We start from the raw sequence: 23,058 nt of genomic DNA, 5'->3' as shown, positions 1-23,058 counted from the left end.
GCTTTGTCATAATCCAAAAGGGTTGAGAACTACTTGTTAATAGCTGATAAATAAAAGAACCATAAATCTACCAAGGCCTGCAGGCTGCATTGTGAAGAAAAGTTGTGTTGAAGCAAAATGACCACCAAGGACATTCTGTACCTGAAGTAGCAGGTGATATTTCAGGATCCTCTGGACTGGCTTTAGCAGATAGGATCCCAAAGGGAGGGAGCGCTTCAGAGCAGCTTGCCGATCGCTAAAGAACTTGGCCAAAGTTGTACTCCTCATGCAGTCGGTCAGTGCTGCCACTGAGCTGGAGGACAGCAGAGAATTATATTAATTATGCCAAATTTGACTCTCAAAGAAAATACTTATATATGGTATCACCATCAAATGTCTAATTAAAATTTATATTTTCTAGCTACTTACTTGGGATAGTTGGTGCAATACTGAGTGTATATTTCAAAGTATTCACTCTGAGGAAACACAAATCAGACAAACACATCACTAGAGTTTATTTTCTTGAAGAACTGATATCACTGTAATATGTATGAGGAAGACGGTTCCTCTCACCTTATCTACAAAGCATTGAGCGATGGCCACAGGGTCATTCTCACACATGTCTAAGGACTGCAGCAGTTCACTGAAATGCAGAACACAACAACAGAGAGAAAGTTGAGTTTAAATGGATATTCTAACCTAATTTCTTTGTCTAGGAAAGAATACAAAAACACAAGTAACCCACAAAGGAAGGAAGAATGTCTACTATATGTCTTCTATTTCTGCCAGTCAGTCAGATTTAACCCTTGTTAAGAAATATCTCCACTAGAGGGCAGCATACACTGTTAAACATGAACCTTTGTTGCATGTTCCGACTGAGCGTGAAAGAACATGCATTTGACTTGGAATTCTCCATGCCCATAGTCCCATCAAAACAAGCTTGATTCAGAGCTTGGGAAACCAAAACCTGAGAGTTGTAAGGTATTTTAATGCCTTACATGGTGTGACATCACCTCAATAAAATGTACATGACTGAAGGAGGATATGTGAAGGGAGGGTCACAGTGGAAAAATACAACTGGACAAAAAACCTAAACATCACCAATCATCACAAGTACTCTGTTCAGTTAGCATAACACAAAAATCTCAAACACAATTCATCACACAGCATTCCATAACTTAGATCAAAGACTGTGGCTTTCCTGAAACCGACTACAAGCAAATGTGTTAACATGTTCCTGGTACAATGAGAAAATATTGGTGTCGAAACTCATTTCGGACACAATGTCAATAATTGTTCATACCGCATGATTGCTTTGTCAACAATATTTAAGGTTGGAAGAGGGTTAAGTGTTACAAAGAAATAAAAGAAAAGCTGTTTATCAATTAATGTTCATGTCAAATGTGAGTTAATGACACTCTACGATTTCCGAGAACTCTTGAGTCGGCAAAGCCAACTCAGGGTTTGAATTACAGCATAATAAGTACGTAAATAACAACACAAAACATCGACTGAGCAGTACAGTATGTACAGTAAATGATCTGTCTTTGTCAGTGTGTAATCCCTGGATGGTGAATAAACTGACTTTTTTTTAAATAAAAGAGACAGTAAAAAAGACTAATCTCTCTTGCAACAGAGTTGTATAGAATTTGCAGGAGGCTGCCCAGAGGAAACCAGATTTTCTCCACCTAAACAATACTGTAATAAAAGAAAGTATCACCATCTTCACTGTTAACTTAAAGAAAACACGGCCTCCTAGAGCAATGTGACTAAAATCTGCCTAAATGCCTAATCTCTCAGCAAAGGGAAACACGTAGCCCTTTGGATCCAAAATCTGTCAAAACTACTCTTGTACAGCTGGTTAGAATTTCATTAAACAGTAATAAGATTCAAATCATCCCCATTTGTGGTTCAGAGCTGTATGATAGCCTAGGCATTAGCAGGGATGCTCCTCACTGAGAGAGGAATGTAAACATGTGTTTTGGCACGCAGTGTGGTCAGCAATGAGCACTTGCAGACATAAGATGACTAAATGTAAAGCGGGCTGCACCGCCATCTCCCTGGCTTTCAGATATTTGTTAAAGTGTGGTTACTGTAGAGTGTGTCACTCCTTTGTTTCTCATTGCATCCGTTTTGTGTCAGAAATACCAGCAGCAAGTGAAATAAAAGTAGTCAAAGTATGTTTTCATATCCTTCCATACACATGAAAGGACACACGACAAAGTGTAGTCGAATGTAGTAATTTCATCTATAACTGATCATAGTCTTTTGTGCTGTACCAAGCTGCCATGAATGCAAAAAAAAAAATGGATGGGCATTATATCTGTGATTAAAGCATTATTCTAAATTTTTAGAATAGAAATATTGCTTCTCAGTGTGTACTTGTGAGTGTGACTTACCTGTTGAACTCATAGATATCCTCTATGTTTCCAAACAGGGCACACACTTGCTCTGGCCGTATGGGAAGGTTATTCATATCAATAATGTGAGCCAAGTAGTCCTGGAAAAACAGTAGAGATGCAGTTAAACATAAAAGGTCATATCAATATTTGGTGTCATACAGGCACTTCCAAATTCTTACCAAAAGAGGGAGCATGTATATAGAAAAACATTTTTCTCCTTGTGTCCCTGTTGTATTCTCTATGATGTGTGTTCTGTTTTCATACAGACATTTGGTTTAACCAACTGATCCCTACGGTTGTAGGGCTAAAGTGTATGACATGCCATTTAATGTACATAAATAAAGTTTTGCATTATGATTTCAAGGCTTTTCTGTTTTAAAAAAGCAGGTTCATTACAGTAATTCACATACAACTGATGTGATCTTTAAAAGGATCCTTTTAAGGATTTGTTCCATTGACTAGAAGCAAGTGTGACTGTCTGGAAGAGGTTCTGTTGTACCCAGACCATAAACATGAGCACAGCCTGTTCCACTCCAAAGACCCGGCTCCCCCTGGACCTGGAGTATTCAGAAGTAGATGGAAAATATCTAAAAACGCAGGAGCCAAATATGCCAACAACTGGATGATTACCCTCCTTCTTGGTCAATTACTCACTCATGACAAGTAGAGGAGTAAGATGACAAGAGACAAACATGCACACACGCTATATAAAGAACATACCGGTAAACAGCTTGTACATACACCCAGCCTCCCAGACGATGTGGTGCAAATACACACACACACACAGACACATACTTAGCACGCCTGCCGGGCAGCCCAGACTAAGAGTATAGTCATCACATCACACTACTGAATGAACTGCAGCCGGTCATGGATGGAGAATTCCAGTGCAGTGAGAGCAATGCTGACTTGCAGTCAGCAGGGCGTCTCATGGTCTCCTATAGAAAAACTTGCCACTAGTGTTAACACCATAAACACGTGACCTTTAGCCTAGTGTGAGAAATTGAATGCTATGTATGTAGTCTCCTAGTTTATAGTGCTACAAGCTGGGCTTTATAAAAGAATAAGCAGTGCTGTTTTGTCCTTGTCATACGGTCATAGGTCCAATCAAAAATTTTTATCAAGTGTTTAACAAGAATTATACTTTCTGAACTACATAAGCACTGGCCACATTCTTGTTTCAACAATGTTGAGTAGGATTATTCTGGGTGTGTTCAGGCCAGGTGATGGGGATGTGTTTAGACATGCGAGACCAGCCTGGCCAAACAGCTGTTCTCAAAACTTTATTTCATGGACAGTTGAGAGTGAGATTTGAGAGTGAGTGATAGACTAGATCTAAAGTGGACATAGCTTCGACAGCTGCTTGTGAGTTCAGTGTCAATATCAAGTGGAAGCTTTGAATTAGTTTGCTGAAGAAACAATGCGAAAATGAAGGAAGAGTTTCACACATCTCTGTCAGATTCAAGGTTTGGTGTGAAATTAAAATGAGCTGCATGGAATCAATTTGATGGAAGCCATACTGTAATCATAAAAGGATAGAGGATACATCTGTACTAGACTGTGTTCCCACACTGAAGCCTATGGAAAAACCAATCACTCTCCTTTCATCTGTGTTATTTCTCTAGTTGGGGCAAAGATGGAGGTGTTTGTGTTGGCTGGGAGGGCCTGAGAGCTCAGGCTAGGCTGGAGCTCGCTGCAGGGCCTGTGTGACTGGGGCCAGACCAGGCTGGGCTGCTGCTCCTGTCAACTCAAATACTTACAAGTCCTGGAAGTGTTTGTCAGGAGCAAGTCGTTACTCAAGCTGCGACTAGGGCAGCACTCCCTCCCACAGCAACTGCCAGACGCCAGCACAGTCTGAGACAAGGTGAGGAGAGGTGCTAGCTGGTTTACTGCCAGTCTGTCTCAGAAATGCCTCATGTGTTAAAGACATTTCCATCAGTGCAGTGGAGATTGTTTGAAAGTGGAGCGCTCCTGCTTCTATGCAAGACCCAGGAATGATAGAGGGCCAAAGAGGGTTCTTATTTCCAGACTACAAAAGGTAGAAGATGTGATAAGATGTAAGTGGTCTGTTGAGTGGTAAAATCATCCCTGGCCTGTTTTCCATGCTTCACATCTCCGAGGTGAAGTTTCTACTATCTTTGACTAAGATCATAAACCCCAAGTTTTCTGCCATGAAAGCCCTGCACTGTGTCCCAGTTTTGACTCCGTGTTTGAACTCCAGATATGAACGGAGTCCATAATCCCAGGCTACAGGCTGTAAACTTTCACTGCACTGTAAATATACAGAATGGTTGATATACAACACTATGACCAGATCATAAACTGCTCCACAGCCTTCATCTCTATGAACTAGAAATCTATAAACAAAGCACACAATTGCCAGATGTCAGGCATGCATTTTTGTCAACTGACTGATTTGTTTAGAAACCAGGGAATCAGAATGGATCCTGGTAATGAAAAGAAAAATCCCCTGGATGTTTTAAATGTACTGGACTCTTTTGTGGCCACAAACAGCTGCTTGGAACACAACAGACATTATATGCTCTCAACAGCCGTTGGGTCTAATTCCCCTATTTCGGCTCCTGGCTGGCCAAATTCAGTAAATCACCTCCAAAGAGTGCTGCAGACATGAAGTCATAGCTGCATATACATCCAAGTCAAACATGTGCTTTAAATACACAGAATACTGATGATATACTCTCTATAATATCAAATGGTTGGCTCACAGTGAATGCTTGGCTGAAAGTGAAAAACACTAACTGTAACGGAAAATTAAATTTGAGTACAGTCAGCATAACCCTGACATCTACTCACCTCCACGATGCTGCGCAGGTCCTTGACGTACGTGCGCTCTGTCTCAATGATCTCCATGACAACACGGTCCACATAGGTCAGCTTTGGGTTGGGCGCCATGGCGTTTGTGGCAACAGGCGAGGCGGAGATGTGAGGTACTTCACAACTTGCCTTCCTGTTGGAGGTGGCGTTATTGTTGTTCCACTGGTTGCTGATCACCCTTGGCTCCAGCTGTTCCTGCCAGCGGCCCCTGGAGCCTGTAAGGGTGGGACTCTGGTCCTCTGCCTGCTCTCCGGTGCCTTCAGCTGGGCTCAACTCCAAGTCTATGTCTTCCTCGTTCTGTATGGGTGGGGTGGTGGAGGAAGGAAGGGTTACGGTGCTCCCAAAAAGGCTGCGACTATCGCGGGATGAACCAGAGGAAAGGCTGGACACCAGGCTCACTGGACGTTCACCCTCTCTGTCCAGTGGCTCCACAGATAGCCGGCTGTAACAGTCTGGGCCCAAGTCAACGTTTGCCTGGTCATGTTCACTGGTGGAGAGCGGCGAGGACAACTGAGGAGATTCTGGGATAGGTAAGAAGAACACAGACAGAAGGTAGGTGTCAGAATTTGAGCGACAGTAAAAAGGCAGTGTGGTCAGCACACTTTGATATCCATCTCACTTTGATATCCTTAAAGAGACTCTAAAATACAAAACTTATTAAAGCCACCTTTTAAACCTTAAAAGGTTCTGTTCAGTTTTCATATTAAAAAAAACCCATTTTGGTTTAAGTATCACTTTAAAACACAAGGTATTTTATGAGTTTGATTTTCGTTTTACTTGCCTCATGTGCCTGCTCTTTTGCAGCAATGTAATAATCATATTTCCACTTTTGCATACCTGCCAGTGGATTAATAACAGCAAGGCTATGGCTGCATTAAAACACTGTCTAGGGACAACTTCAGATAAATATAATTCTAGCTACATTGAACAGACTACTATCCAGAAATCAATAAAAGACAGCTCAGAGCTCTGTGTTTCTACGCCCAGACTGAGACACCAAGGAGTGGTTTACAGTAAAAGGCCTCACTCAAATCATTACTGACATGGCCTAATTACAACACTCTTATTCTGTGGAAAACCCAGCCATTGCCTCTTGTTCTCCTGACTGCTGAAGGCTGAACCTTGGAAAAACAGAGAGAAGGAAAACTGATGAGGGAAAAAAAAAAAAAAAAAAAAACAGGGAAGGGGACCATGAGCTTTGTTTATGTGTCTTTATTGAGCTATGTTTGAATTTAAGAGAAATGGAATCCATATTCAGTTTCACATCCTTCCTGGCCAAATGGGGAATTTTCCTCACAAACGTTTCCTAAATATACACGGCAGTGTGAGAATGGAGCACCGCATGGCCACTGTGCAGGGAGCTCCAGTTCCTTAAATATTTGCAGGGCAAAGGGGTCAAAACCATTTTGCCCAGCTAAAGAAATGAAGCTTTGTTGGGTAATTTGACTTCAGACTAATAAATGGAAATCTACGCGCACAAACCATCATTAAGCTAATCATTAAGTGAAATGACTCAAGTAAGTGATATTGCCAAGTGGGGATGGAGAGCATAATTTGGTGTTGATAGCCCACAGATGTAGCTTATGTCATGAGCCTGAAATACACTCCCTTTCGCCAGTGTTGACAAGCTTGTAATCTAAATATGTTCATCATTTGATGTGCATCATTGGTCAGCAGCCCACAGTTGAGAACACAGGCCTGATGTTGTAGGGAAAATGTATTTTGTCAATCTGTAAGAGGCTGCAACTAAACTGATTCACTATTAGCATACTCACTTGACTCCCATATACAGCTTTATAGAGAACATACAACCCTTTACGGCTCTCCTTGTAATACATTATGGTAAACAAGACAAATATTTCACATGAGAACATGGGAAATATCTTAAGTTAGTGATTTATGAAGTCTTGAAAAAAGTGTGACATGCAGCTGGATGATTGGCTTCACATGGCGAATCAAACTGCCTTTCAATTTATTCACACACACACACACACCCGCGCACACACCTACCTTCTGGCATCCTCAAACTTTCCATGAGTTAGTACTAAGCTCATGAGAGTCTCGCTCACACTGCACAACTTGCTTCACAATCCACACCAAGCCGTCCCAATGACACAGTTCCCATGCAAAACCTCACTGGGAGAAATGGATCAGCTGGCAAGCAGGAGCTGACCACTAGAGAAAACTCTGTTTACGCTCCGTGACAAATCACAGGGTTGATGGTGTAAAGGGAGTGTAGTGGTGAACTATTACACTCACTACACCACTACAAATTAGAACGAGGCATCTGCTTCCTTTGCCGCTTCTGTCTTTACATTTGGTTTTGAGCTTTGGCGTGTCTGGCATGTGAAACTCCCTTCCTTTTTCCTTCTCTTCCTCAAACCCAGTATCCCTCTATAATAAAGTTGCTGTGCTGCAGACTGCAGTCAATGCCCAGTTAAAGTAAGGGAGAAGAAAAGCACAAATGTTTGCACAGTTTCCATACTTTTCTAGTTAATATATAATTGCTCAGAATCATAACCTCTGTCTCCTTATGCACATTATGTGCCAAAACAATTCAAGTCTAACTGAACTGTACTAAAAAGTAGACAGTGGTAGAGTAGGAATATTATCTGACTTATCTTAAGACTTGAGCACACACGTAACTCCAGCACCAGCACAGCTTTGATTGACCACTTCAGATACTGACTCTACAGGCAGGCATTATCTGTGGCTGATACCACACACCACATGTTTCAGGGGAAAACAGCGATGGTGGACCACTTACTGACTTTGTTGAAACAGGCCGTGCACAGGAATGCAAATGATCTGGTCAACGTGCAGTTCTAAGATAAGCAGTAAGCCCGGTCTTGCGATGTAGTGCAAAGTGTTTCCATTCTGCCCGTCGCTCTGGACAAAGACGACTTGTGATCCCTCCACTTCATCAAGCATGTACAGACGGAGAAGAATATGCATCATGTCATTGTTTTTCAGCAGTTATGATGCAGTTCTCAATATACTAAATAATAAGCAACCAGCATCATAGAGACTGTGTAAGAGCAGAGTGCCTAGACTCCATCGGTGCCACAGAGTCTCTTCAGCATCTGCAAATATTTATCACTAATCTCTGAGGGGATCTGTAGCCACAGTGGCAAGGCCATGCTCACTGCTGTAAAGGACTGTAAAGCGTCTGGTATAAAATTTTGCCTTTTAAAAACATATATACAAGTTTTCACTTAATGTTTTTCTATATACAGTATTTGCGTTCTTACTGTCGTCTTATATTTTACTGTGATCTATGTATATCTACAGTGTGCATTTTTGTGTGTCAGCTGTGTCATGGTTTGTTTGCATTTGTTGGTTGTACAATCGTTGATGCCTTTGCAGTGTTAACAGCCATTGCCTTGATGTTTAACAATGGGGAAATTAATATACATACTAAACTAAATGTCTTGTCACATTCAAGCAATTTTCCCTTCAGCAACTGGGACTGATAAGCAAAGCTTTCTGACTGCTTTAAGACCAAATTTGTTACCATTAACTTTATTGGTAGGGAAAATAGTTCTTGTACTTTATCCTTTAAAGCCCAAATGCCAATGATGTTTTGGCAATAACTGCAGGGAAAGGTCTATAAAAAGAAACCACCGTAACAGAGGCAGTGAGCAGCGCACACTAGTTTAAACCATCTGTTTTCTACAAAATTGGCTAAGGCAGTCAAATAACATTTGCAGACAAACATACACTTTTGAACAAGTTTTTTCAAATCACCTGTCAGTTTTAAGTGACAACTGCTCTTTATTTAACATTTGAACGAGGAAAAATTTGGAAAATGCATTTCAGCCAAACCAGGGCTCTTCACATTTACACTCACACCACAATTTCACAAAGTATACTACCTCAACAAAATACAACACTCTCCTTTGTTTCAGCACTGCATCAATACAGTTATTAGGTCAGACATAACCATTAACCAAGTCAAGGCTAGAGAGATAGTATAGTATTTGGACTACATTTCAGACAGCCTCTTAATCCTCAATAACTCACAGTCCATTTAGTCTCAACAAAGTCTCCAGCATGACTGTTAACGAAGTGTGTAGAGACTGTGTGATCCTTAATGGATTACATTATATCAGCTGCTTGTGTGTGAACAGATTACTAATGTTGTTGTTAGAGGAAAAATGGTTGGCATTCCAGACAAAAAAACTCCCAACCCCTTATTTCAATTCTTTGAATTCCAGTTTCCAGGCTGTTCAGCCGTGGTTGACATTTATAGCTGTGTTGATACTACAAGCATGACCTTCCCTTCTTTTTTGTTGATTCCCTGAATCCAAATCCCCTGGAGAGTGCTTCCTTTTAATGCAGTGCTGGCGTATGCTAATACAACCAAATAACATATGAGTTAAAGTAGTTCTAAAGTGATTTCGATGACTAATCAGTCCAGAACCAATAATGTGAAGTATACACGTGTTTCCATTTCAGTCTGAGCTCATGATGCAGTTAACAATGCAGACAGTTCATAAACTCGTCTGCCGCTGACATCATGGTTGTATGAATGACATGCAGTGTCTAATAAGGAGGTGCAGGAGGTGAATAGAAACACTGAAATGAATATCCCAGCACCTGGTTATTAACTTTTCTTAAAGGCTACAGACACATGTACGACAGAGATGATCTGTCTGAAGTTGCTGGTGTATGGGACACAAAGCATTCCTTTATAAAGAATATTGACTGGCTTGCGTAAAAACAATCTTATCATGTTGAGACACATCTAAGAAACAGTCACTAATGTTCCTACCATAACCTCCACTGACATGATCTGGCATATATGAGAGCAACACTTATTCCAGCGAAATATTACCACCTGCTTTGAGAACAAGATAAGCCACAGCATGCAGCTATGACATTAGTTGCTGGTTGCAAAAGCCTGTGATGATGTGACTCACATTTTCACATCACTTCATGCAAGTCCATGCAAAAACATACAGAGGACAAGCTATAGTATTCTTTTCTCCAACGTCTACAACTGCCCCATCCACGTACCTGGGCAATCTAACTCCTGTTTTGCACTCACAACACGATGACAGTAAAAAAGATCTTTGTATACACTGCACACAATGTCTACTTGACTTAGGTTATTAGGAAACAAACTATGCACAAACAAGGGTAATAATGTTGAAAAATGATGGTGCATGATGGAAAATGTTACAAGCGTCAACAACAGATAAGAATCCCTGTCAAGTTGAACTAATTATATGTTTAAAATATTTCTATAGAGCAAAACTATATATAAAAGCACCAATTAATGTACTTTAATGTTCTAATGTGTCAATCCTGGCATTACCTTAAAGATGACAGTGATGAGATTCATCCACCAAAGCAAGAAACTTGACAGAACAAAGTGTCCAAGTTCTGGATAATTTCTAAATCACCTTCTCCAATCCCTCCAACTCCTGTGACCAGACTTTTAATATGATGAACGATGAGTGTGCACTACACAGTTAAAGAGGAGCTGTCACTGAGAAAGACACACCTTTATGACTATTTCAGGTGAACTTACTAGGACCCCAAGTCAAACTTCATTCTAAATTTGCCTATGAGACTAAATAGCCCAGAGTTTGTGCTAAAGTTCCTCCTGTGCTACTCCGTCTGGCTTGTGGCCTTCTGTTTTATAACCAAATCTGGGGGCAAAGAAACAGGAACAACACAGCCTATATCTGTGTTCAGCATGCAAATGCTTATCCTAAAGCTGCAGGAGCTCTTAGCAACAGAAAATGACTCTCTCTCACCACTGGAAAACTGATAGCTGATAACAGAAGCCACACCGAAGCACCTTAGTTCCTCTAAATACTTTGCTGCCTGTGGTAAGTCTGTCATTTGTGTCAGTGTTAAGCATTTCTCTGAGCACAGAAAACAAACAATAAGAGTAAGAGTGACAGCACTGTGGACAGAACATCCCACTGACAAGCCCCTGCCTGCTCTGTTAGTAACACTTTACACAGCCGCTCCTGCTTGACTCATACTGACTCATGTATCAAATCCTGGCGGACAATGAATCACATCTAATGTCACCTTGTGATATTCCTCTAGACACTAACTTGATCATACCTGCAACTGCATGATCAATGGTGATAAAACTGGGAAATATTGGTCATTTCAGTGCTCAGTTTCAGTATGTTGAGTCATCTGGGAAGATCATTACTTGTTTCCTGGGTGCCTGGCACTGTCTTAGGACAAAGAGGTTTTCAAAAGTGCTAGTAATTTGGGATGCATCATGCATCTACATCAACTTACGTCTTGCAACATACTCTTATCTTCCTTCCTTCTAGCACATTCTTGCTGTCTTTTCACCTGTTTCCCCCCCCCACTGTACTAGCACAGACTAACTATTTTGTGGAGATTCCCACTGGCCATTAAGAGAACTTTCACATCCCACATTACAGCATGTAACAAGGTGGAAAATCCTAGTTCCTAACAGACTGATTAGTATGTTCTCTCACAAGGAAGAAAAAAAAAAAACAACAACTTCAAACCGGCTCTTGGGGCGACTGCTAATCTGCTAACTCTTTCAAAGCCAAGGGCACAGTGTGTGACCCCGTTTCCCTTGGGGGATAAAGAGGGAATCATGTTTTGCAGTACATCTTAATAAAGCACTTCTGCGCCTCAAGAGCCACTCTGAACTTCCATCTTCAACACCCCTCCACAACCTCTGGCACTCAAGTCCTCCCCCCAAGTGGCTGTTGGGAGACAGGGAGGTAGTCTGGCACTGATCCCCTTGGGAAAAACTCCTTCCCACCTGGCAACGGTGAATGGCTGCCCCTCAGGAGGGCAGGAGGCACAAGCATAAAGGGTGCCTCCGAGGATTAGGCCCTGAGTCTTCATAGACCATTATCAAACAGCATGAGTCAGAAAACTAGAGATTAGACACCGAGACCAATGGCCTGGATTGATTTCTTATCCCTTGATGGATGGAAGAATTTAGGTCACTTCAAGGGTTTTCTGCTTTAAAACAGTCTGTACATATGTACAAGGTTTTATTTACACCTGCATTTGGCCTCACAAGGAGCTTTTAATGCTGTGTTAATAATTAGCCTGAAGGTCGGTAAATAAACCGCAGTGTACAACTGAGATAGAGTACACGCACGCACAGACTGAACCTGCATTCTACACCGACAGTCAAGGTCAAAACATTATGCTGGGAAGTTTTTGGGGAATTCTGGTGTTTAAAAGTGAAACTAACTGTTTTGTGTAGTCTACAAAATCCACTTATTTACTGAGCATAGTTAAACATCAACATGCTTTTGTTAAGATTTTTTAGAGTCCTGAAATGCTTGTGTAAAAAAAATGCACTCTTGCATTAGACAACCATGATAGTAAAAAAAAAAAAAGGCTACTATAGCAAAATACTCAGAAATGCTAATACAAAATGAAAGAATCAACGTTTGTGGATTCAACCTTATAACACACACCAATAAAAAACAGGATGGGAGAAAGAACAAAATCACTTCACCAGCATTGAAGAGTGACATGTTTCAGAGAGGCAGGATTCTCAAAAGTACCGTATGGACAAACCTCCTCAAAAAGCTCAAATTTAATCCTGTAAACCTCCCCTGTGCTCGACCCTGGCTCTTAAAGAATCCAGCTGTGCCAGCTAACCTCAGTGCATAGGCATGTGATGATCCACTTAGGAAACTCCTCCATCAACAAGCCCCCCCTCTAAGAGCCCTTCAGGCACTAGCACACAGCCAGCTTTGGATCTATACAAAACTCACATTTCCTCTGGACAAAACACACCACCTGGACCCTGAGATGTGAGTCCATTGTAAATTTTACCACCAATCTGATAGTCTACAGCCAAACTGCTGTCCTGTTAGCGCCTCTCTGTAGAGTCCACACAGGCTGGTGGCAGGACAGCTGTGTGAAGTGTGGAGGGGAGAAGGTCAGGGAGGAACACTTCATTTACTTCACATCAAGCATGCAGCATTATAAAGGGTGTGATGCTGTTTTTCCCTCTAGTTTAGACCTTAATAACACTTAATGTATACAGCAGTCAAATGAGGAATTTGACAGCTTGCTTTGGCACTTACTTGTCTTTTGTGTACATTACTAAACACAGAACAGATATGTTTTTATCATGCTATAATAAATTACAAAACACAGCATTAATTACATAAATCATCTTTTACAATAACATGTCATCAACATTACTAAGCCATTGTGTTTAGCGTCACGTCTGCAGAGTCACTAAAATATTCGAATGCACTGCATGCCTGCTTACAAAACGTCAACTGAATGTTAAGTGTTATGGTGGAAGCTGATAAAGAGTTTTATTGATTCAAATGAGTTTCTAAGAGGCCATCTAACAGGAACACCCAAAGCAGAGAGCCTGTAACTAATGTGGGTAATCCACCGGAAGAGCTCTATAGGAGGAATGCCATTGTAGGAGGCTGTAAAATAATTTACATTGAAATAAATTCTTTTGTGAGGAGTACGGGGGTCTGAGCCAAACAATAAAATTAAATACAGTGAATGTGGAATTCTATTACAATAGTAGCTATGTTATACAATTATTTACATAAATTTATGCAACAAAAGATGTTATGTACAGGATAAGGGTCTGTCTGGAGTGTCAGTGCATGACTTCAAAACTTAGCTGAACAGGAGTTGCTGCAGGCTCACTTGAGGCTGCCTGTGATTAACGCTACAGGCAATTAAGCAGAGAAAGAGTTCCAGCCCAGGAGCTCCAGTGACAAGCCCACTCAGAGACGCAGCCATCCCTGCCATCATATATCTATGTCCACAACCCTATGCCCACTGGTCTGGAAAAGCTGCAGTGAATGGAGATGATCCGTCCGTCCCCCCAGAACCGCATTAAAGCTGTACATTCTGCACACACAGCTACATTCCTGCCTGGGGTTAAGTAGGTCAGAGGGAACCCTTATCTTTGAAAGAGATGCTTCATGCTGCATTAGGTCTGTTGATGCCTGGACAGGCTAGACGTACATGTGGTGTGTACAAGGATTATAATCATGCTCCACCAAGGTGATGAAAGTTTAGCTTAGGTGGAAATTATGAGGGGTCTTATGTGGGTTCCCATCATCCAATTCTTCTAGAAAAAGGGAATTCAAAGTGCAGAACAACAAAAAATAAAAAATGCAGGGTGCCATCCAAAGCCAGCTGGTGGTGAAAAATATCAATACGGTTTCTTTTCACTTTAAAACTCTTGGAGCTGGATAGTCACCACAACCTTTGTATTGTTTACCTTGACCAGACAGGTGGCTCCCTTTAACAATGTGCATTCCTCCTGCCTGTTAACCACATCCAATCATCACCTCACACACATAGCACATTACCAGCAGCCCTGCCCCTTAATTACCATCCATCCACAGCAGGGGAGCTAGGCCAGTCACACTTTAACTCCAACTGGCCCAAAAACAAAATCAGTCTGAAAATGTTTCAACTGCAAGTGGGTGTTCTGTCATGCCAAGGTGATTTCGCACTGGACATTTGACCTGCAAAATGAGCTGTGAGAACGTGCAGCCGGTGCAGAGTGGCCTTTTGAGGAAATAGAGACACAAATTTTCATGAGGGCGGCACACGTTTCTCCGAGCCAAAAGCCTCCTCTGGCCAAAGCTGAACCAAAGGGACAGGCGCAGAGGAAAAAGGAAACCATTGACACACTGGTATTCTTAAGCCAAAGTGGAAGCCCAGCACCAAAGAGAGGAGGCGTGGGGGCGGTGGGGGGTTGAGGGACAGAGCAGGCAAACAGAGGCCCTGTGTCAGTGCTGTGGCTCTGTGACTGAAGATAATGAACACTAAAATAATATGTAATTTGAGTGGCCCCAAGCATACAAGGTCAGCACCGCTGGCTACACCAACCATCTTGGCTGTCTGTGATTCTGACACATTCTGGTTTGATGTGCAAGTGTTCAAGGGTTTCAGCTGTATGAAAGGGGTTGGCCAAGCTCCACAGCCACACAAAGAGCCTCTCTGCCAGTCTGGACTGTAGGAGGGGAGTTCATTTCTCTCTCAGCTCTGCCTCTCAAAGCCTCTACATTTCCTCTATTCTTCCATTTCCACCATTTTTCCATTTACTTCTGCTGTACTTCTGTGTTATGTTAGTACACTGTCCTGGGTAACCAGATATACCATTAGGAATAACCCGACTTATTAAAACTCCATGTGATAAGACTGGTCAATTCATAGGCGGCAATTACCAGAGCATGGGTCATACTGAATATGAGTGCAATGATCTTACCTTCCCCCATTGGGCCCTGGTGGAGAGCAGAATGGGATCCCTCTGGCATGGCACTCAGGCCTCTGGAGCTGACAAAACAAAACATTAAGAGTCAAACCCAGGCACTTTGTGTCAGGGCATACATCGTGGCAATGTTTATCATTCTTGGTGGGTTCTCATTTAAAAAAAACCACCCAAAGTTTCTTTAATTTATGTTAGTCTATTTAAGTTTTTATTCTTTTGTCAAGTGAGCCATGCTTTCTCTACTTGCCTATCTCGCTGAAGGGAAACTAGCTACCGTCTATTCAGGTCTTACATAAGAAGGAAATTCTTCCCATTCCCCTGCTCATGTCTCTGCATTGGCTCATGCCAGCCACTTGCTAATATATAGCAAAGCTGGGGCTGAGGTATGCACAGTAAAGGAAACTGTGATACGAGCTCATGATAATCAGTAGAGAAAGGGCAATCTAACAGCCTAACTTAACATGAATGTACACTCAAGAGATTTAGAAGCTACAAAGTCAATAGGATAGGATTTGACATTTGAGAACTTCTGTGACTGCCATTTGAACAATATAAATATCAATTACGCATCTTTAATTGATGTCCACCTCAAAAAAAAACAACTACATTTTGAAATTGGAAAGATCACTACTATAAATATGCCTGCCTGCTACATGAAATTACTGAAGAAAGAATCAAGCAATCCCAACAAAAACAAGTAAATCTGATATAAACCTGCCTTGTTCGTATACATTTATTTAGTAAGAGTTACAAATAAATCCATGTCACATCAAAACAAGTCTCTCATTATCAGTGTAATTGTCCAGTGACATTACAGGTTCACCCCTGGTGGCATGTCTTTTTATAATCCCTCATGCCAGGCTGCAGTGCTGTTAATGATGAGGTGTGTCCCCTCAGAGCCACTGTGCTGCCAGTTTCTCACATCACTGCCTCTCTGGCTCCTTACAACAAATTAACATGGAAGACTGTGCATGAGAACTCGTCTCCCTGTTTTTCCTGGTGAGCCTCCGGCCATTTAAACATCACATTCTTGGGCCAGCTAGATCAGAGGAGCGGGAATTCTTCAGGGATTAGGATGGGCATTGTTCCTAGTGTGTTTGCTGGCCACTGTGCTGAGCTGACAGCCAGGCCAGCTGAGGCCAAACCGAGCCCACTGCCAGGAGGTTCGCCAATTAAGATGTGCAGGAATGCACGGAGAAAAGTCACAGAGCTGAATCCACAAATTAAGATCTCTGCTTCACTGTAGCGTCCCTGCAGCTGCAGCCTGGACTCAAGTAGCGCTTGTTTACTGGACAAGAAAGTCAGCAACCATGAAACTATTATTAGTTATTAGTTATTATTAACGCACCAAGTAATCTAGCAATACGCCCACAAAGGTAAAGAAAAAGACGACTGTTAGCTAGCAAACATTGCCAGGCTTTAAAATATTCTTTAAAAATTAGCGTTGCAAATGTTTTACACAATGCAATTTGGTGAGAAACACAATTTTTGTTTATTTACGACCTCCACAGGGCACCTTCAATGTAACTGTAATGAACATATACAGATTAGAAAATATTTCAATTAAAAAAAAAAAAAATCACAAAGAAATTCTTTGTTCTCATTGTATGGTCTGGGTGACTTTAGTGACAAAGAAGGATAATATTATCTAGATGTCCAGAGTGTGCTTCAGGAACTTTTATTCACAGAATGCCCTTTGTGTCTGTAAACTGTGGACAAAATGTACAGTTTTTACTATTTTTATAATTAACAATTGACCAACATCACCATTTTAATCTGTTGTGCCTTGCCTTCAACATGGATCTGACTAAAATCAATAATCTTGTTGCATCTTTGAGAGAGTAACGAATGCTGTAAAACACGCAGATTTATGCTCAGTCAATGCAGCACTGCATGCAGCACTCTTCAAGAATAAAGCCTCCTCAAACAGCCTTTGACCAAGTTTGGCCAATTGATTTTGAAGTAGTGGGTTAGTTTGTGTAACCTGCAGGAGTAGTATTCATGTCGAGGGGCAGGCTTTGAACTTGTCTCAGTGAACAGTGAACTAATAAAATCCTCTGATAATCCCACCTACCATGACCTCTGAGCTAAACCTGCTTAATGACCAGACCAAAACTATGCTAATCTGTCTTTGGTCAATGAGAGGCTAGACTAGGAATAATGGGCTCGAAACCTACATATACTGTGGACATCTGGGTCTTAAAAATGTTTTTCCAATGTCTTATCAAAAGCAGTAGGAGGGTGGAGAAATGGTTTGGGTGGAGAAAGCGAAAATGTTTGAAAATGTCTAGCAGGACATTGTGAAGCAGTGTAACCCACAATCTTAACACATTTCTGGACAGAATTCAACAATCGTAACTCATTGACTTTCACCTCCTGTTTGCTGACACAGGGCAATTCCAAGTCCTTGTTTTCCTAGGGAGGGGGCACGGCCAAATTTCAAATCCTAAAGAAAACACTACATACAGGCCAACATTCATGCCAAGCTGACCACCTGTGCTTGAACTAGCTGCCATTTCACACAAATGGAGAGCATTTGGTTCCCACAGCTGATGACTAAATTACCCGCAGCATGAACCTCCCACATGGGAATCTGCAACTTGCCCCTTAATTGAAGGCAGATGCTACAAGAGCCAATCTGATGGTTATTAAAAGAAAGACCTGTAATGGATCACTTCTTCAGATGGGCTGATAAACTTCCTTGTTCCTCTAATCGCCAGACTTTACACTGATCCAGGCAGTCAAAGCCTGAATTCCTTTCTTCAGAACACAACAAACAGATGATTAATGGGGACAGATGCTGGCAAGATACAGCACTCATGCAAATAAAGAGGAAATTTACACCGAGTCATCACCACAAATGTGTTCTCACTAAAGCCTCACTCTAAGAAAATACGCACAGACAAACATATACCTTGAACCACGACCTCAGGTCTCATGTTAAAGAAAAAGGGTCCTCGGGGGGGTGATAACTATCAGGAGCATTTTTCACCACTGACAGCCCGTCAAGGTTATGAGAGAAGTGAAACCACTGAACATGTCTACAGAGGAAGCCAAAAGAAAACAAGACTTCTGCTCTCGGGGAGACATGTCACTTTATCTGTCTCTTCAGGAGGGGTTACAGAGGGCACAGACAAGTCAGTGAGGATGTGGCATCATATTTAACCAAAAATAAAAACAACAACTTTATTGGATGCAAAGATTGCTGCCAATTAATCGACTGTGTTTACATTTAAATCCTGATGTGTTATTCTAACAGTGGAGTCTCCAAAGAAAACTCCCATCCACTAGCTGTCCTACCGCCAATTGATGACGCTCACAACTGATTATATACAGATTGGATCCAGCATCTGAATCCAAAAAGAAAACTTAATCTGCCTTTTGTGCAACAATTAACAGCACAAATTGGTTTTTCCTTGTGCAGAACAAGTTGATGGGAGGAGAAGCTAAAAATAGTCCAGAGAATTCCGGCTGCACTTCTCTCTCACAGTCGGAGACCTACCGCATCACGTTGCATTCACCGTCCCCCAATAAGGCCCACAGGAATCTGGAAGTATGACATAAGGCCCCTGGGATGTCTCTAGTCAGACACGGTGGTGTGGGTTTCTTTAAAACACCATCAGTCAGGACGGATGTTGACATTTAGAACAAATAAAAATCAAACCTGGCATGGCAGGCAGAGGTCCACGGTCGTACAGGCTAACTGAGAGAGAGTCTTTATTATTTCAGCATTGGTGCCATGTTTATCTTGCAAGACCTCTCTCTCACCCTGTCTACCCCGGCAGAAAATATCCCCTGACAAAAAGCCTTTCTGCGAGTGCCCTCTTTCCCTCATTACTCCTGCAGTTTGTCCCCTGACACGCAGGCCTTAAGAAACTAACAGCTTTTCATTCACTGGGGAAAACAACAAACCATTACAGTCTCTCTTCATCTCAATCAAATCCACAGCTTCCACAAAAGTGCCTCCCTAACCCGTGACTTCCCACAGAGACACAACATATGAGCCTCTTATTTTAGTCCACTGCATATTGAGCATGCTGCTTAGATGTGGCGATAAGTGATCTATCCCAACGAACACCCACAGGGCAGTGCGAGGAGTTTTGCCCATATGGTGCACGTACACCCCGGCCAAAATAGCCTTTAATGGGAGAATAATCATTCCCTGATGTGCTGAAAAAGGAGAAATCGCAATTTTCACCTCCCCATCAATGACCTACGACCACAGAATGCATACCTGGCAAGTGAAGTTGGCAAGTGCTATCTTAATTGGCAAATGACAAGGAAGACTTCTAGTTCTTTAAAATTATAAATGGTAGACAGCCAGAGGGTAAGTATTCCTCCATAATGTCCTGCAGTGTTTGGAGGGGAGATTCGAAGGCTGCTGGGTAAAATTAGACAGCATGTCTTCAAATAGAATTGGAGTGTGCCCATTTAAAGGTGCATTACACTGCATCTGCATGCAAACAGCTCCCTCGTGCCTTCATGGCTTGTCAACATCATAACAACAAAAACACAGAGTTGGACCTTCCTTGGGTGTCTGGAATGCTAACAGAAAGTTGTCAGGCCTTGTTTAAAGTCGACCTTTAACTCTTAGTGCAATCCTAGCTGTAACTTGCAAAAGCTGGAACTTTATGGTCTCCTGAGATCCAGGTCTATCCTAAGCAGCATCAATTAAGCATTGAACCACTAAGTAACAAAGAAGGTGACTTATGAAAAGTGATATGGTCTCCATAGATGAAACCACCCTTGCATTCTGCAGCGCTGGTAATTTTAGCACAGCTGCAGCATACCAAAACTCAGGAAGAAGAAATAAAGTGCCAACTCTGAGATCCAAGACACACTTGGGCAGTTTCCTGTCTGGACCACATGGATGAGAGCGCTGTTCATCGCATTGAGGCAACATTTATCTGAAATGAAGTTGAGCCGTTATTGTCTGAAAGGTCAAGTGAGGTCAAAGGAGTAGAAAATAGAACTTTTCACTGGTAATTGATTGATTTTGTACCATTCTTCTTCAACAGCTGGTGGGGGAAGTCACTGACCTATAAACAGCCTGGATTTAAAACCTCACTGTGTCTCACTGGGGTGCTCACTAGAAAAAACAATTAGGTTTGCAGGGGCCAAGTATGGGCACCATAGGGGGGGGAATGGGATGCAGGGAAAGAGGAAATGGCAAATGATTCAACTGCAGCATGGAGGTTAGTTGTGTCTACAAGTTAAGTCTGACATAAATGCTTAAGAGGAAAGATCTCATCCCCTAAAAAAAGAAAGACAAAAAATACAGACTCCAGCAGCTGATCAAAGTTCACTCAACTGAGAGTGGTTTGTTTCAAAGACAGAGATTACTTATCTGACTGAAACTCTGTACGCCTCCAGGTCATATAGCTTGGAGGTTGTGAAATTATATGAAACAAAAATGCACCTGAAATCTGTATGCAATATCTGCAAGTAGGCTAATGCAACGTCAAAGGCGGAGGAGCTCATCATAAGGAGTGCGTTGAAGAGTTTTACATGAGTACATAACTCCAAAGCGGACTCTTGGTTGCATTCACGAGCAAAAACACACGCACGCAGATGTTTTGTACCTTTCACACTCTGTGTCAGTTTAATTAGTTTGTTTTGCTGAAATGGAGCAATATTAAGCTGGGCAACTCAACCTCTTGTTCGTTTGTTTAACGACAGCTCATGACGCGCCAGACAAAGCTAATAAAATGTTTTTCAATACCCCTAAAAACACACTATCAACTCCGACAGAATAACCACAGAAGATAAACTCTTTTGACATGTAGCTTAACTGGCATCATAACGTTGAGTTAGCTAAGATTTGGTAAAGTTGTCAAAAGCAGTTCACGTACCGAATTCGCCAACGTAGCTCCTTCCAACAACTGTCCTCAGTAAAACTTTTCTCTGTAGTTGCTTGATGACTATCTTAAAGTTACTCCGTTAGTTAGTGTTTTCTTTTCACATGTTAAAAGCCGCTCAGACACACACATCCCAGTGCAGCTCATCAGCTCGTACTGCGTCCAACTACCAAGCACTGCTGCATCTTTGAAGGACTGCGAACAACTGATGCTGCATTCATCAACCGTCGGAAATATAGAAACTACGAATTGGGAGTGAACGCAAGTGAAGACCACAACAAGAATCTCTTCTGGTTCTGGCTCATCTCGAGCACATGGGAGAAGTTTGCCCTCAGGGATTTCTGCCAGAGGAAGCCTTTCTGACAGAAAGCCCTACTACTTGGTAGATGGTAAAAAATTGTGTATTTTATTGCCCCCTGTCATTGCTTGACCTTAAGTGAATTAGTAATATTGGTCACAGAATAACTGCTGTTGTTATAGGATGCATTTTGTTGTTTTGTTCACAGTTTTCACTTCCCAACAGTACTTCAAAGTAAAAAAATAAAAACATTAGAGTTGTATTACAATTATTTAAAAAAACTTTTTTGAGAAAAGCAAGAAAAGTATCTAGCTATGAAGCCACCGGTGTTAAGACTTTCTAATTTACGAGGAGCAAGTGAATGGAACAAAGGACCGCCTGTTTTTGACAGGCCAGTGTCTGTTTGGTGAGTGTCAGAGGTGTTCCCACATCTTAACATCTGGCCTGCATAGTTTGGTTATTTCTTTCAGTATGAGATAGTTTACATCAAAAAGAATGTTTTTCCCATAAACGTATCTTAATTTCCACTCATGGAATATGTATGCAAAGCAATGACAGGCTTGTGAAAGGACATAACAAATTGTAACCCTGCCAATTACATTTATGTCGGTCAGGTCAGTAGACTGGGGGGCTCTCAAAGGATGGCTTCAGTGAATCAATTGGGTGGGTGCTAATTTATGTCTCGCTGATTAAATAGAGAGGGGCGCTTGTGCTTTGCACAACCCCCTCCCTGCCCTGCCCCTGAGGATTATTTCTAGATCCCCATACAGGCTGTGAAGAAAACAATATGCTGGATGACTTTACTGAAAGAGTCAACACAATGTGAAAATGCAGCTCTCGTCATATACAGAGGTCTTGTAGACCGAACTTGCTCCAGTACAATGTGCAGCTTTATTGCCTTAAATATATGGTACAAGCAAGAGATGCGCTATTCTAAAGAATCAGAATAAGACAAAGACTTTAGAATAAAAGAAATAGTTTGTGTATCCCATATTAATCTGATTTAGCTGCACAATGCTGGTGAGTTGAATGTATAATAAACCAATGTCGCCGTCTGCTGGTAATAAAGGGCAATGCCTATGTCATATGTGTAGGTAACAGTTGTTGCGTGCCTGAAACTTGAATGTTAACAAGATATTTCCCATACAGATGTGAAATTCCAGAGAAGGATGACAATAAAATTCAATTTATCTGATCAATATTTGAAAAATTATCAGTAACTATATTGTCAGAAAATAGTCTCATGACAGTACAGTGCAGGACTAGTCCTTATTTAGAAATAATAAAACTCTATAACAGGTAAAGGCCCGCCTAATATGTTGTATTGTTGTAAAACAATATAATACGTGGATATGGTCACTATGGGACTGTGGTTTAGGGGTTAAGACGGGTTAAACCTGTGTTGTCTGGTCTCTGAGACCCCATTGCTGTGTCCTCAGAGGCTGCAGT

The 23,058-nt window shown here is 41.6% G+C and overlaps 1 protein-coding gene across 3 annotated transcripts in view; it reads right to left on the bottom strand.

The window, feature by feature from the left end:
* The window catches only part of LOC122861342 (pleckstrin homology domain-containing family G member 3), a 30,542-nt gene extending 9,019 nt beyond the window's left edge, over positions 1–21,523 (bottom strand). For 2 of the 3 annotated variants that reach the window (XM_044165533.1, XM_044165534.1), the window contains exons 1-7: positions 21,306–21,523; positions 15,451–15,518; positions 5,196–5,737; positions 2,379–2,479; positions 553–622; positions 409–455; positions 142–292 (exon numbers count right to left, since the gene is read on the bottom strand). In XM_044165533.1, coding sequence (XP_044021468.1) covers positions 142–292; positions 409–455; positions 553–622; positions 2,379–2,479; positions 5,196–5,737; positions 15,451–15,499 — 960 coding nt within the window. In that variant the 5' untranslated portion in view covers positions 15,500–15,518; positions 21,306–21,523. The remainder of the gene's footprint in view (positions 1–141; positions 293–408; positions 456–552; positions 623–2,378; positions 2,480–5,195; positions 5,738–15,450; positions 15,519–21,305) is intronic. The other variant, XM_044165535.1, reaches the window with a different exon arrangement.
* Positions 21,524–23,058: the final 1,535 nt, after the last annotated feature.

Source organism: Siniperca chuatsi, linkage group LG15 (assembly GCF_020085105.1).
Source record: "Siniperca chuatsi isolate FFG_IHB_CAS linkage group LG15, ASM2008510v1, whole genome shotgun sequence".
NCBI lineage: Eukaryota > Metazoa > Chordata > Actinopteri > Centrarchiformes > Sinipercidae > Siniperca > Siniperca chuatsi.
This window is presented reverse-complemented; position numbering and strand designations above follow the sequence as displayed.